The 15,953-nt window shown below is 41.4% G+C and overlaps 1 protein-coding gene across 1 annotated transcript; it reads left to right on the top strand.

Annotated features, from left to right (window-relative positions):
* Positions 1-4,773: 4,773 nt before the first annotated feature.
* DPPA2 (developmental pluripotency associated 2) lies at positions 4,774-14,330 on the top strand. Its single transcript, XM_036120550.2, has 7 exons — positions 4,774-4,806; positions 7,110-7,257; positions 9,069-9,232; positions 9,325-9,378; positions 10,326-10,587; positions 11,991-12,186; positions 14,225-14,330. The coding sequence occupies exons 1-7, from the start codon at positions 4,774-4,776 to the stop codon at positions 14,328-14,330; spliced, it is 963 nt and encodes a 320-aa protein (XP_035976443.1).
* The last annotated feature ends 1,623 nt before the right edge of the window (positions 14,331-15,953 follow it).

The following is a 15,953-nucleotide window of genomic DNA, read 5'->3' as shown; positions in this document are numbered from 1 at the left end:
TTGAGTCCCGCATCGGGCTCCTTGCCCAGCGGGGAGCCTGCTTCTTCCTCTCCCTCTGCCTGCAACTCCGCCTGCTTGTGCTCTCTCTCTCTCTCTGTCAAATAAATAAATAACATCTTAAAAAAAAAAAGAAATGCATATGTAGGAGTCATCAGCATGTAGGTGGTAGCTGAAATTAAAGAAATGGACGCGGCTGCTCTAGGAAAGCACAAGGCACGGTCAAGAGTAGAGAAATGAACCCTACGGGACACCAATATTTTAGGAGTTAAACAGTGAAAAAAGGGGGAAAAACCATTAGATGAATGTAAAGGAACTTGAGTAAGAAGATATGTTCAGAAAGTTGAATTGTGAAAGGGGGCGATAATAGTGGGCAGATGTTTGTGTGCCTCCTTAAATCACCTTTTGTGATGTTCTCATTTGTGAATTAATTAGAATAAAGTGATATTCTCCCCCCCCAAAAAAAGCATGATTGTGTCAAAGAAGATGGGTGTACACACACGAGTGTGTTTCATTTAAGTGGGACACGTTTAAAATATTTGTGTGCTGAAAGGGAAGAACCTGCAAAGAGGGAAAGGTAGAAAACTCTGGAAGGAACAAGTAAGTGATGAGGACATAGGAGCAGGGAGCCTGGGCTTACTTTACTTAAGTCTCCATCCTTCCTCATCCACCATCCTCAGAGAGTAGGGCAATTGCTTAGTTCCTACACTTGCTGGTAGAGCTATACCTAATTTTGCAACTATTACTGGAGAATCTATAGCTAAATCAGTTCCCTGTCCAAAGTTGCCCTCCCCATGTCATTTCCCCAGGACTGTTGAGCTCTGTTCAGCCACATCCTCTGAATTATATAGTATGGTAGAGGACAGATAACGGGTCTGGATTCTAAATTTAGATTCTCCTAATAGTGACTGTTATCCATGATCCCAAAGACATATTTAATACAAAAAAAAAAAGCAAAAATGCTCATTTATTTCTCAGTCAGAAGGTGAGCATTGTAACTATTGTTCTAAAGTAGAAATGTATTCAATAATCCTTTTAGGTGGGAATTTCTTGAAATGAAGGATGTGGCTAAGTTGGGATCATCTTTCAGTGCAATTTTCATTTTCTTCCTCAGGACACTGAAGAACTCAGTAGGTGTCCCTTCCATTTAGTAGTGATACTGAACCATACTTTCCAAACTGTTTCTCAGAAACTTAGGGTTCTGTGGGATGCCTTATGGGTTTTTATTTCCCGATAAGAGTTCCCTCACTTTTTGTTTTTTGAAGTATGATGATCTAATTGGCTTTATTAGGAGAGTTGCTTCACTTTTATCTACTATATATTGGTGCTTCATAAACATTTACTCTTGTACAAATTTTGAAAAGCACTTATTTAAATAAGAAACATATGCATTCATAAATATTTAACTTACAATATAGTAAATAAAATATATTTGAAATAGGTAATACATTTTTACTTCAGAACTATTGTCTGTTATTGGAATAAATGTTAAACATAAGTATTCATAAACAACTTTTTTTCTTTAAAAAAAATTTTCTATCCTACAGCCTAAATTGTATTTTATAGATTAGCATTCTTTCAATGACTCCTTTTGAGCTTTTAGGTATATACTGAGCCGCAAACTTAAGTTGGTACAATATGAGAGTTGTTTGTTGCACGTAATTAAGAGCTTGCTTTGAACCAGGCACTGTGCTGAGCACCAAGAGAAAAAAAGAGGAGTCTGAGAACTTCAGAGCGTCACAGTCTGGTAAGACAGAGTCACATCATTCTGGGATCAGCGTTTGCACCATATCCTTTAGAAGCAGCGCGAACAGGGACTTCACTCAAAAGGGAATCACGTGGGATGGGGGGGAAGGCGGACACTAATGCAATCTGTATAGCTAGCATTGATTGAGCCTCTATTCTGAGCCAGACACAGTGCAAGGCTCTGTGTAGACCGAGGGTAACCCACACACGTCTGGCCATGGCTCTCTGGAGCCTGCTGTCTAATTGGGGAGATGAAATTAAACAAGTAAAACCCCAACTATATACAGAATAACACATTCAAATGAACTCTATGAAGGAAAAGAGTGAGAAAATAACAGGAGCAAAATTTTAAGGGTGACTCCAAGAAATTGGCATTTAAGTTTAAAGAATCTGATAGAGGTGCTAATGATCCCTACAATGACAATAGTATTACAATTTGAAAATGTATCAAATTAAATGTTGTACACTTTATTTTATTTTTTAATTTATTTATTTGAGAGAAAGAGAGAGCAATGAGCAGGGTGAGGGGCAGAGGGAGAAGCAGGCTCTCCACAGAGCTGGGAGCCAGACGTGGGGCTGGATCCCGAGACTCCAGGATCATGACCTGAGCCGAAGGCAGACACTCAACCGACTGAGCCACCCAGGCGCCCCTAAATGTTGTACACTTTAAATTTACACAATGTTATATGTCAAAAACACTTCAATGGAAAAAAATAAGTTTGAAGAATGAGGAGCCAGATGAGTGAAGAGGAAAAAGCGTTAAAAAAAAAAAGCCATCCCCGAATCTCTTCAAACCAATTTACAATAAATGCAAAGGATAGAAGAATAGGCTAAATGGAGCAACAAATGAAATTAACAAAATCCAGATAGGAGACTACAGGAAATTCACACAATTCTTTAAACAATAGCAAGAACAGTAACAAAAAATTCTAAGAAAAATAAAAGATGGAAGGAGAATTTACAGTTGGTATTTCCTTCAAAATAACCCAGGAGAGAGGGACTAGGGGGTGGTTTTGATGAAATCAGGTTGGCTGGATGTCAACAGTTGTTGAAACTGGATGATGGATACATGAGGCTTCATGATACTGTCTGCTTTTGCACGTGTTTGAATTTTCCCATAATATAACATTTTCAAAGAGGAGGGAGGAAAATCAATAAAATAACTGTATTGTAATAAATGCTAAGAGAAAAAAAATATGGTAATGAAATGCTTTTTCCACTGGAAGTTCTGCCCTAGCCTAAGACACTGGTATCAGTACAGGATACCAGGTGGGCTACCTTCTAAAACCAGCCAGAAAAAGCGCACCAGGTGGGGTCACACCCAAGTGGGTGTAGACAGTACTTTCTAGGCTGAATTTCCATGGGCTGATTTAGTTTCCATCCTGGAAGGGAGGAGCCAGGATTCCAACCATTATCTGCCTAATCCAAACGCATTTGGTCACACCCTGATCTAGTCAAGGTTTCTAGACTTTAGGTGCAAAAGAATTACCCTAAGGGCTTGTTGAATTTTGAGTCCTGCCCTCAGGGATCCAATTCGGGAGGTCTGGGGTAAAGTCTTCTAATTTATTTTTCCAAACAGTTCTTCATTAAACTGAAGCTGAGCGCTTGCCGACCACACATTGAATATAGTATATGCTAAATTAAACTGATCTAGGCTCCCCTGGGTCCTGAGACCAAGGGACCAGACCATTTTCCTAGGGACAGAGAAAGCCCACAGTGAGAGCAATGCTTGTCGGTGTTGCCACACTCTTTCTATTTTCCTTTAGTAGCCCTGGCTCCTTAGAGTGACCTACGAAAACATCTGTGACTTCTCTAGCCTCATCTTTCCAGCAGTTCCCAAATGCTTGCAGCTCTGTATTCATTAGTCCATCACTTGCCTTAGTCTTTTGGCTTTTGCTGCTCCTATCCTGAACAGCCAAACCTTTCCCTTTATAGCCACCTCACCAGTAAGGCAGATTTAATGTTGGGTTTAGAACTAATTAAATCTAATCTCCCAGTGAATGACTCACTCATGGGCATAAATCAGTTATGAAATACCTCTGATTCGGGGCGCCTGGGTGGCTCAGTCGTTAAGCATCTGCCTTCGGCTCAGGTCAGGGTTCTGGGATCGAGCCCCGCGACTTGGGCTCCCCGCTCAGCGGGAAGCCTGCTTCTCCCTCTCCCGCTCCCCCTGCTTGTGTTCCTTCTCTCGCTCTCTCTCTCTGTGTCAAATAAATAAATAAAATCTTTTAAAAAAAAATACCTCTGATTCTTTTTTTTTATTCCCTCCATAGTAACATCATTCAATCCATCACCAATATTGTCCTAGAGATGTTTTAAAAATATTTTTTTATTCAATTGCAATGTGTTAGCAAGAATTCATCACTTCCAGTTTTCTCTCAAGTCTCACCTTAAAGAAATAAAGACAAAAATATTTTAAAATTATTATTATTTTTTTAAAGATTTTTATTTATTTATTTGACAGAGAGACACAGCGAGAGAGGGAACACAAGCAGGGGGAGAGGGAGAAGCAGGCTTCCTGCTGAGCAGGGAGCCTGACGCGGGGCTCGATCCCAACACCCTGGGATCATGACCTGAGCCGAAGGCAGACGCTTAACGACTGAGCCACCCAGGCGCCCCTAAAATTATTATTGTTATTATTATTTTAAGTAAACTCTGCGTCCAACATGGGGCTCAAACTCACAGACCTCGAGATGAAGAGTCTCATGCTCTATCCACGGGGCCATCCAGGCCCTAAAAATCTTCATTTTAAAATGTATTAAAATGTATTAGGAGTGATATTAATTATCCAATAACTCACCTGTCATATAATGGACAAGACGGGGTGTAAAACCGACGACATTAATCACACCATCAGATAGTGTGGGAGGGGAAGAAGAGTAGGAAGGAAAACAGCTCTTCTGGGAAACAGGAAGTAGACATTTGCTTATAAAAGGAGAAATCAGGTTGGAAGCCCTCAGGTGAAAAAGAGTGAAGGGCAGATGTCCTAAGATTGTTACTAGCTTTGCCTTCCTCTGACTGTTCCTGGAAATGGCGCACTCGACTTACGAGAACAATGAGCAGGTAAGTTTAGTTCCGAATGAATGAATTTTCCCCACAGACTTACTTTTCAGAGACTTTCCGGAGCTTGCTTATGTTTCCTTCTTGCCCCCAATTTTAGTTTCTGGGTGTAAGAAATCTCCGGTCTTGGAGTCTCTCCTCTTTGCAAGTGGATTATTACTTTTATTGCACGATTGTGGCTTTGAGAAAATTTGGGTGAGAGTGAAAAAGACAAAGTAAAGATTGCCGTTCCTAAGCCGAAGTAAGAGATGGATTCTGTAGAAAGATGTAGCTGGGCAAGAGAAAAACGTAAAGTGGAGAGCGACAATAAAAAGAAAGTGAGAAAAGGTAATGTGGATAAGGTCAGAAAGTGAAGTGACCAATTTGGTTTCTTTCCTCTGGGAGTGTGTCCTACTCCTAGATATTAAGTATATGGTGGTGGGCGAGTCATATCGCTGGTCTGAGCCCCCACGTATCTCTGGAGTGGAGTAGTATTCCCCCGGTTCCTTTGTATGAATGTGTGCCGGAGTGCTTTGAAAGTACACAGGGGCGCCTGGCTCGCTCCCGCGGTGGAGCCTGTGAGCCTCGATTTGCGGGTTCTAAGTTCGAGCCCCACGCTGGGTGTAGAGATTACTTAAAAATCAAATCTTAAAAAAGAAGTTATACATAGGCAGGATGAGAGTGTGAGCAATGGGAAGCCATTGAAGGGAGGGAAGTGGGAAGGGCGTGTCCCCATCAGATCCACTTGGCTGTTCTGAGAAGAAAGTACTGGCAATACTTGGAATGGAGTGGAATGGAATGGAGTTTATTTGCCTTTGGATTTGGGAGGAAACTTTTTTTTCTTTTTTAAGATTTTATTTATTTGACAGAGAGAGACACAGCGAGAGAGGGAACACAAGCAGGGGGAGTGGGAGAGGGAGAAGCAGGCTCCCCGCGGGGCAGGGAGCCCAATGTGAGGCTCGATTTCAGGACCCTGGGATTATGACCTGAGCCGAAGGCAGACGTCTGCTTAACGACTGAGCCACCCAGGCGCCCCTGGGAGGAAACTTTGAAGCATAGTATACTCTATGGCATGGTTCATTTAATTTTTGAGACTCAGTTACCTAATTTTTAAAATAGGAAAACTGATAAATTACTATAAATGTGCTCTGAAGATTAAATGACAGAAATACAGAAAGCACCTAGCACAGTGCATGGGTACTATACAAAACCAGTAAGTGTTAGTTCCTTACTACCTATCCATTCTATTTTTCTTTCATTAGATCATTAAAAGAGTTCTGACTGCCCACTCAGTGCTGGGCACTTTGAGTGTTGCTGTGATTGCAACAGAGTAAAATGTATATTCATTCCCCTCAGGTCATGGAGCTGAAATAAGGCCAGTATGGCTGGATCTCAGAATGCTCAGGGGTCTTGAGCTGAGTGACAGGCAGAGGTCAGACTCCAGAAATTTGTAGGTCACACAGGGGAGTTTTGTCTTTAAGCTGAATAGCAATGATAAGCCATTGAAGTGTTTTTGTTTTTGTTTTTTTTTAAAGCAGGAGAGCAGTCTTCAGAAAGAATGGTGTCAGAATGGAGTTTGGAATGCTAGGAAATTATTGCATCTACCAGTGAGAGTTGATGATAGCTGGAGTTGGGAATCATCAGGAATCATGATAGAAGGTGGGAAGGCAGGAACACGTTCCGTACAGATTTAGCAGATAAAATGCAAGTATTTGTTTTATCTGAGGGAGAGGAAGGCCTTGAGAGAGGTGGTTTCCCCAAACTCGAGACCTATCCTTTCATTTACATCCACCTGTAAATCTACTTTTGTCAATTTCCTCATTGTTTCTCTTACCATTTTTTATTTTTATTTTTTACAAGGTTTTATTTATTTATTTGAGAGAGAGAGAACACAAGCATGGGGAATGGCAGGCAGAGGGAGAAGGAGAAGCAGATTCTCCGATGAGCAGGGAGCCTGACGGAGGCTCTATCCCAGGACCCCAGAATCATGACCTGACTGAAGGCAGATGCATAACTGACTGAGCCACCCAGGCACCCCTCTTGCCATTTTTTTTTTAAATGTTAAATTATTAAAATGATCTCTACACCCAACATGGTGCTCGAACTTACAACCCCGAGATCAAGAGTCACACACCTCGTAGCCAGGCAACCCTGTTTCTCTTATCTAATAAATGGTCTGCTAATCAACATCAAATTCAAGGAATCACTGTGAGTCTTCTCTCCAGCCACCTACTGGTTTCTGAGTTTCTTATTAATTGTGCTTTGAAAGTAAGCAGTTAGTTTTATGGTATCAGATGAGAATCCTCGATTGACATTTCCTTTTCCAGAATTTCCCAGAGGAGGCATTAGAGGAAGAAAGTGTGATTCTCACATTGGTTCCAGTTAATGAGGAACCTAATGAAGAACATCAAATGGAACCAAGTGTTTCTTCAACTTCAGAAGTCAGCCTGAAGATGCCTGGGTCAAGCGATAAAGGTATGAGGAAGGATTGCTCAGTTTGCTGCTCCCCCAGCCCTGGGAAGCCCAGGAAAAAGATTTCTGTTTCTTATCCTTTGACTGTACAAATCTTAAATCTTAAATCTTACCTTGATTACCTGTGGTGAGAGAGTTCTCAAACTCCCACACTTCTCAATTGCTAGGCACCATGCCTTGCTTTTAAGACACAAAAAATAGGCATGTGGTGTGCCTTGGACAGGGCATGGTTCTTATAGTCAGCTAGATAGGAATTCAAATTCCCAACCCAGGAAACTCAATCTTGTCTTCGTTTTGGTTAATAGATACTTTACATATCTCTTGTAAAGACAAGTGATTTTTTCCAGCTTTGAAATATAATCAGCATTTAACCTTGTGTAATCTTAAGGTGTACAATGTGATGATTGATAAAAACACATTTATATTGCAAAATGATTACCAAAATAAGGCTAAGTAGCATATCCATCACCTCACACAGTTCCCTACTCCCATTCCATCCCATGGTGAGAACATTTAAAGATTTGCTCTCAGCAACTTTATTTTTTATTTTTTTGAGAGAGAGAGCGTGTGTTCACATGCATGAGCAAGCACATGTGGAGGGTGGGGAGGGGCAGGGGGAGAGGGAGAGAGAAACTTTTTGTTTTTGTTTTTTAAGTTTTATTTATTTATCAGAGAGAGAGAAAGAACAAGTGCACAAGCAGGGGGAGCGGCAGGTAGAGAGAGAAGCAGGGACCTGGCTGAGCAAGGAGCCTGATGTGGGACTTGATCTCAGGACACTGGGATCACGACCTGAGCCGAAGGCAGGTGCTTAACTGGCTGAGCCACCAAGGCATCCTGAGAGAGAGAATCTTAAATAGGCTCCATGCTCAGTGCAGAGCCTGATGTGGGGCTCAGTCTCACGACCCTGAGATCATGACCTGAGCCCGAAATCAAAAGGGTCAGATGCTTAACCGATTGAGCCACCCAGGTGCCCCTGCTCCAGCAACTTTAAAACACATAGCATAATAGTGTTAATAATAGTCACTACGATGTACATTAGATCCCCAGAACTTATTCATCATATAGCTGAAAACTTGTACCCCTTCATCAACATCTCCTCAGATTAGTATTTTGCTTGGTAAGTAATTACTGATCAAATAACTTAACAGCTCTTACTGTCATGACCCTTTGAATCTGTTCTTAGTGCTTCACATAAAGGCATCAAATAAGTATTTTCAGAATGATTTTATTTTCTGGGCCATGAACGAGGACTTCAATGCAAAGTAAACAGTGATAGGTTGCACTCAAGCAGTGAGGTGAGATGGGGTGCTGCCAAGGAAAATGAGGTAGGCTGATGGAATGCAGGATCATTGGTGGTTGGGTGGTTTCTCTGAGTTCTCTAAAGACAACTAGTGTTTCTGGTCCAAAATCTAGACATTTGGGAATAGCAATCCAATATAATGTTCTATCCAGGTTCTGGGATTGGGCTCCTTGCTCAGTGGGGAGCGTGCTTCTCCCTCTGCCTGCCACTCCCCCTGCTTGTGCTCTCTCTCTTTCTCTGACAAATAAATAAAATCTTAAAAAAAAAAAAATTTCAAAATGTAGGTTTGATTTCCAGATCTGCCATTTTAATGGAGATGTGATCTTGGGTAAGTCCCTTAATTACAGAATCTATTACTTGTAATAGAGGAAAAATAGTTGATGTGTGTATGTGTGTGTGTGTGTGTGTGTGTGTGTGTGTGTAAATTGGGTTGTAAGAAATTAGCAAGAACTTTGTTAAATTGTCATCTTAAAAATACTAAATTATTACTACTTTGATTTCCTTCTTTTCTCAGTTTGTCATCCTCAAATAAATGAACAATTCAAGTTTTGCCCAAAACATAGTCGTTGTAATACACCAATCCTTCCCTTGCCAACCAGTTTGCCTCCATTTAATAAAGTACGCTGGGACACTTTGCGGAGCTGGTGCCAGCAATTGAATTTGAGTACCGATGGCCGGGTGAGTACGCTGGTGGGAAATTCTGCAGCACAGAGCAAGTGTGGAATGTTTTGCCAATTTGTAATTTTCATTTCCCATCTTAATGTCCTTAGAAAATAGAGGTTTATCTGAGGCTCCAGAAACATGCTTACCCTGAAATAAACCAGGTGAGTAAGGAGTGTGGTGATAGTGTAAAGGTGAGTTCTGATTGTGAATTGTTCTTTCTATCCCACCATCTCTATAGATGTTGTATCTCTAAGGCAAGATTTCTCAACCAGGGCAATTGACATTTTGGATAAAGAAGATGTTGTAGATATAATACAAAGGAATATTATTCAGCCATAAAAAAGAATGAAATCTTTGCCATTTACGACAATATAGATGGACCTAAAGGGTATTAAGTCAAATAAGTCAGACAGAAAGACAAATAGCATATGATTTCACTTATATGTGGAATCTAAAAAACCAAACAAACAAAACAGAAGCAGACTCATAGAAACAGGGAAAGATCTGGAGGTTGCCTGACAGAAGAGGTGTGGGGGGCTGGACAAAATAAGGGATAGGAATTTAAAGTTACTAACTTCCAGTTATAAAGTACATAAGACATGGGGATGCAATGTACAGCATAGGGTATATAGTCAGTCATATTATAACAACTTTGTATGGTGACAGATGGTAGCTAGACTTACACAGTGATCACTTGGTAATGTATGTAAATGTTGACGCACTATGTTTTACACCTGAAACTAATATAATATTGTATGCGAACTACACTTCAATTGGAAAAAAAAAAAAAAGACTCTTGCCTTTTTGGGCCAAATAATTTGTTTTGGTTGGGGGTGGGGCTGTCTGGTGCATTTTAGGCCTAAACATCCCTGGCCTCTACCCACTACATCTCAGTGGCAATGCCTTCTGCTTCCCCCACTCCCCTGCCCCCAGTTTTAACAATCAAAAATTTCTCCAAGTTGCTCTAAGGGAACTAATAATCCTAAATATTTCCTACACTTACCACACATGGGTCAATGTATAAAAAATGATAAAATTGCCACAAAACACAAAAGTCTTTAGGGGCAGTAGCACTTCGCTGAAAACTCACCATGAATCCCATTTGCAGAATATTCCTGAAACATCACCAGAAGCTAAATTGCAGTCATGTTCGAGGAAAGGCAAGATGTTGGCCAAGAAAGCAAGGCTTTGGAAAAGTTGTAAGAAGAGTGAGAGAGAGGAAGGGGTTAATACCGTCGAGGTGGTAACTTCAGCGCAGGAAGGCATGTTGGCGGCATGGTCAAGAATTGCTGCAAGAGCCAGTCAATCCAAGTCTGTGAATTCACGTTCCATTCCTGCTTCTGTTGAGACCTTTCTGCTGCAAGCCTCTGGTAAGATCAGCCTTAAAAGGGGCACCTGGCTGGCTCAGTCCATAGAGGATACAAACTTTTGATCTCATGGATCATGAGTTCAAGCCCCCCCATTGGGTGTGGAGCCTACTTTTAAAAAAATAGACTGACTACTAGTCCAGAGAAAGAAGGTTAAATTTTGTTAGTCCCATACTGAAAGGCAGTAAAAGGGAAAGAGCGAAAATATCATAGATTGGATATTAGATTTACTTAGGAATTATCTTTTCATTGACAGGTAGTCAAGTTTTGTGTGGACCAATGTCTGAGCTAGGTGATTGAGTGGTGACCCTTTCTCATCATAAGCAGAAGTTCAAGGTGGGAAGAAAGCATAATCTGATAATGTGGTCAGCCACAGTGTGAGGCCTTCCCCTTTCTCTCCCTTCGAAGGCCATCGTGACACAGTGAACAAGCACGCGAGTGTTAAAGCTGAACAGCTTTGGTTCAGATCCTTATTTCCTAATCCAATTAGATTGTTCCTTAGGCTTTTAATTTTTTTTTAAAGATTTTGTTTATTTGAGAGAGCAAGCGAGAGTGTGCTGCACGCACACGAGCTCAAGAGCCGGGGGGGGGGGGGGGCAGAGGGAGAGAGAAGCGGACTCCCTGCTGCGCAGATGCAGGGCTCCATCCCAGGACCCTGAGATCATGACCTGAGCCGAAGTCAGAGGCTTAACCAACTGAGCCACCCAGACGCCCTGTTCCTTAGATTTCTAAACAAAGATCCTTTAGCCTGTTTTGTGTAGCTGAGGCAGTGTAACGTAATGGCTGGGTAAATGGGCTGTCAATCAGAATATCTGGATCCATGTCTTGGTTCTGGGAAAATTATGATATTTAACATGATAAACTACAGTTGCTGTACCTGCAAATAAAAGTAAAGAGAAGGTAAATACTAATAATGCTCTTAAGAATAAATGTATTCAGGGGCGCCTGGGTGGCTCAGTCGGTGAAGCGTCTGCCTTCGGCTCGGGTCATGATCTCAGGGTTCTGGGATCGAGTCCCGCATTGGGCTCCCTGTTCAGCGGGACTGTTCAGCCTGCTTCTCCCTCCACCTCTGCCGCTCCCCCTGCTTGTGCTCTCTCTCTCTCTCTTTCTCTCTCTCAAATAAATAAAATCTTAAAAAAAAGAACAAATATATTCATACATGTAAACCACATAGCAAAATCTTGGACACAGAGCAACCATTCCAAAAAGTTAATGGTTAGTCCTTGTGCTATATAATTTGTGAAGTCAGATTATAGTATCTTCAGTGTACATTTTTCTTACTTTTCATTCTGTTGATTCATCAACAGAACATAAGAGCAAAACCGAGAGTGACTTGCCGAGAGGTTGGATTAGGGCGGCATTACTTGATTTCTGCTGTTTGTATTTGCTTCTCTGCCCCGCCTCAGGTGTCCGGTGGTGTGTGGTCCATGGCAGACCTCTCTGGGCGGACACACCAGGCTGGGTGCGCCTGCAGTTCCATGCCGGTCAGGCCTGGGTGCCTGATACTCCCAAGAGGATGATCTCTCTCTTCCTGTTACCTGCCTGCACGTTCCCATCCCCAGGCCTGGACGACAATATGTTATGCCCTGAATGTGCTAAGAGGTAACCCTTAAGTATTTTTCCAAGTATGGCATATAGCAAAGGAGATGTCTGGATAGGTTTCTGAATAATTTAGTAGGAGAAGGCGGAGGGCAATAAGCTGTTTGCTTAATTTGCCGTATAGTTCAGGCAAAAATAGGAAACAAAAAACAGTAGTGGATTAGAACTCAGATAGATGTGGCTTTGTCTTAGAAACCCTAACAAAGTGTTCAAGTTAGAACCTTAACTGCCTCCATTTTAGAGACATGTTTTAAGGAAAAAAAAAAAGACTTGGAGTTCACATGTCAGATTCTTTACTAGGGATACACAAATTAGTAAGACAAAGTCCATGTAGCTCTCTGGAATGAAAAGGAGTAAGAGATGCTATGAAAATGTAGGGGTAGTTCTTATGTTGGAGTAGCTTAGGGAAACTTCCCAAGGGATTACATGTACTGAAGAAGAGTTTACCATTTGAAAGTAATAATTAAGTTGGTCTAAATAGTGGAAACAGCCCATACAAATACATGGAAGTGAAAGAATATGACGTATCTAGAAATTGCAAACAGGTCAGTATGTTTGAAGCTTATACTGACTAATAAGTGGGAAAGGGAGGAGCAGACCACTGCAAGTTTGTTTTTTTTTCCCCAAATTTTATATCCATATAAAAGGTCTCATATTATCCTCTTAATTCCTTAGTCACTTTTGGGACATGGACTCCTTTGAGAATATGATAACTATATACTCTCCATCTAGGGGAATACACAATGAGCATACACATAAGCCCTGCTTTAGATTTTATGTAGACCACAGCACTTCTAATGTTTGAGTACAAAATTCAGCTTTTGACAGTGGAATTGGGTGGAGGTGATATGAAATGAGAGTGGAGGAAAACTAAGGCTTTTTTAAGGAAGTGGATTGAAATCTTGGAACAGAAACTCAATTTGAAGGTAAGAGATTACTATAATAATTCTGGAAAGATAATCTATGAGCTTGGCAAAGAATTTAAAGAGGAATGGAACAAATAAGAGATGTAGGAGTACAAGGAATAGTTGTTATCTTTTTAGATGGAAAGGCAGCAGTCCGGTTCAGGGGCTAGGAATGTGATACATGGGACATGCTGGCCAGGGGTCTAGAGTTCTGGGAGAAGTGTAGGTTAGAGAGGAGCACATTTGGGAGTCTTTACCATATAAATTGTGCATAGGCGTATGTAGAGGAAAGAACCCAAAAGAGAATCAGCATATCAGTGGCAGGTGAGTAATGGGGACTGAAAAAGTACAGGTAGAGGATGAAAGATTAGTGGAAAAAGAAAGCAGTGGGCAGAGAGTTTCAGAAGGAGATGGTTGGCTGTGAGGTGGCCATGTAAGACTATGGCTAATGCCGTGCTGTTGGGAATGTCAGTTTAGGACACCATTGGTAGTGGCCTTTTTGAGGATACGTTGAGAGGGGCAGTAGAAACAAAATAGGGTAGGGGTGCCTGGGTGGCTCAGTCGTTAAGTGTCTGCCTTCGGCTCAGGTCATGATCCCAGGGTCCTGGGATCGAGCCCCGTATCGGGCTCCCTGCTCCGCGGGAAGCCTGCTTCTCCCTCTCCCACTCCCCCTGCTTGTGTTTCCTCTCTCGCTGTGTCTCTCTCTGTCAAAAAAATAAATAAAATCTTTAAAAAAAAAAGAAAAGGGAAAGTGTAAATATAAAGGAAGTGGAACTGGGGTGCCTGGCTGGCTCAGTCAGTAGAGCGTGCTACTCTTGATCTCGGGGGTCATGAGTTTGAGCCCCAAGTTGGGTGTAGAGATTACTTACGAATAAACAAATGTTAAAAATAAAAAAAAAATAAGTAAAGAAAGTGTATAGTATTGTAGTATATAAAATATGAGCCCTGATATTAAGTGGACAGTCCTGTTCCTTCCTTCACCACAGAAAATCTTTTTACCCACCATTCTTAGGGATGGGGCAAACTACTAAGGAACTCCAGAAGTGGATTCCTTATTTATTGCAGTGGGTATGGAATGGTCTATCTTACTCTAAGAATTTTTCAAAATTCTTCTCTAATCCTAAATTTCTTTATAGAAATAAGAAGATGATGAAAAGATTAATTGCACTGGGGAAGGAAAAGCGACCTCGTTTGAAGAGACCAACATTCCCTTTGGATGGGCCATATGTTAATAAGGAATAGATGGTGGAGAGCCCACAGCCACCGTTGCCTTGCATCCCGGTGATTGCTTGCTGCGCTCTGTCCTAGCCAGCCTCATGTTGCTTGATACCTTGAGTACAGATGTGAATGGCTGGATTTTGTACTGGACGTTTGCCAAGAAGTTACTACTACTCCTGCTTCAAGTATTTGGTTCTATAGATGATAATTTAGTTCTGCTTTAATTAATAGATTTTTATAAGTTTTAGGTTTTCAGAAAAATTGAGCAGAAAGTACTACTGAGTTCTGAAATACTGCTCCAGCCCCTTCCCCTACTGTCAACAGCCTGCACCAGAGTGGTACAGTTGTCACACCTACACTGACTTATCGTTACCGCCCAGAGCCCATAGTTTACAACAGGGTTCACTTTGTGTGTTGTATGGTCTGGGGGCCTTGACAAGTATATAGTGGCCACCCACATCCACCATCATAGTGTCACCAAAATAGCTTCCCTGCTCTAAAATTTTCATGTTCCATCTATTCAACACTCTCTTCCCTCCAACTCCTGACCACTCTGCGGCTTTGCCTTTTCGAGAATGTCATACATTTGGAATCATACGGTAGCCTTTTCCAATTGAGTAATTTCACAACAACATGCATTTAAGATTCCGCCTTTTCAAGGCTTAATATCCCACTTCTTAGCGCTAAATAGCCCATTGCCTGCATGTTCCTCAGTTTGTTTATCCATTCACATCCAACTTTTAGCAGTTACGAATAAAGCTGCTATAAACATTTGTGTGCAGGTTGTTTGGGCATACGTTTTCAGCTTAGTTAGGTAAATACCAAGGAGCATGATTGCTGCATCATGGGGTTAAAGTATGTTTAGTTTTATAAGAAACTGTCAAACTGGCTCCCAAAGTGGCTGGTACCGTTTTGCATTCCCACCAGCAGCGACTGAGGGTTCTTGTTTCTCCACGTCCTTATCAGCATTTGGTGGTGTCAGTGCTTTGGATCTTGGCCATCCTAATGGGTGTGTAGAAGTATCTCATTATTTTAATTTGCAATTCCCCGATGACCTGAAATATGCAGTATCATTTCATATGATTATTTGTTATCTGTATATCTTTGGTGAGGTATCTATTCAGGTTTTTTGCCCATTTTTTCATCTGGTTCACTTATTGTTGGGTTCTTTTATATTTTGAGTGATAGTCTTTTACTGGGTAAGTCTTGAAGGTATTTTTCCTAGTCTGTTTTGTCTTATTCTCTTGTTTAATTTTTATATTTAGATCACTGATGTTGATATAAATGGCTTAAGATCTGTGTTTTCATTGCCCTTTTTTATGTGTTATAAGTTGGTTTTTTTTTTTTTGACGGTTTTACTTATTTATTTGAGAGAGAGAGAGAGCATGAGGGGGGGAGGGTCAGAGGGAGAAGCAGACTCCCCGCCAAGCAGGGAGCCGAATGTGGGACTTGATCCCAGGACTTCAGGATCATGACTTGAGCCGAAGGCAATGCTTAACCAACTGAGCCATCCAGGTGCCCATGTTATAAGTTTTTTTTTTTTTAAAGATTTTATTTCTTTATTTGAGAGAGAGAGAATGAGAGAGAGCACATGAGAGGGGGGACGGTCAGAGGGAGAAGCAGACTCCTTGCCGAGCAGGGAGCCCG

Source organism: Halichoerus grypus, chromosome 1, assembly GCF_964656455.1.
Source record: "Halichoerus grypus chromosome 1, mHalGry1.hap1.1, whole genome shotgun sequence".
Classification (NCBI taxonomy): domain Eukaryota; kingdom Metazoa; phylum Chordata; class Mammalia; order Carnivora; family Phocidae; genus Halichoerus; species Halichoerus grypus.
Note: the sequence above shows the minus strand (reverse complement) of the source record. Positions and strands in the feature narration are given on the sequence as shown.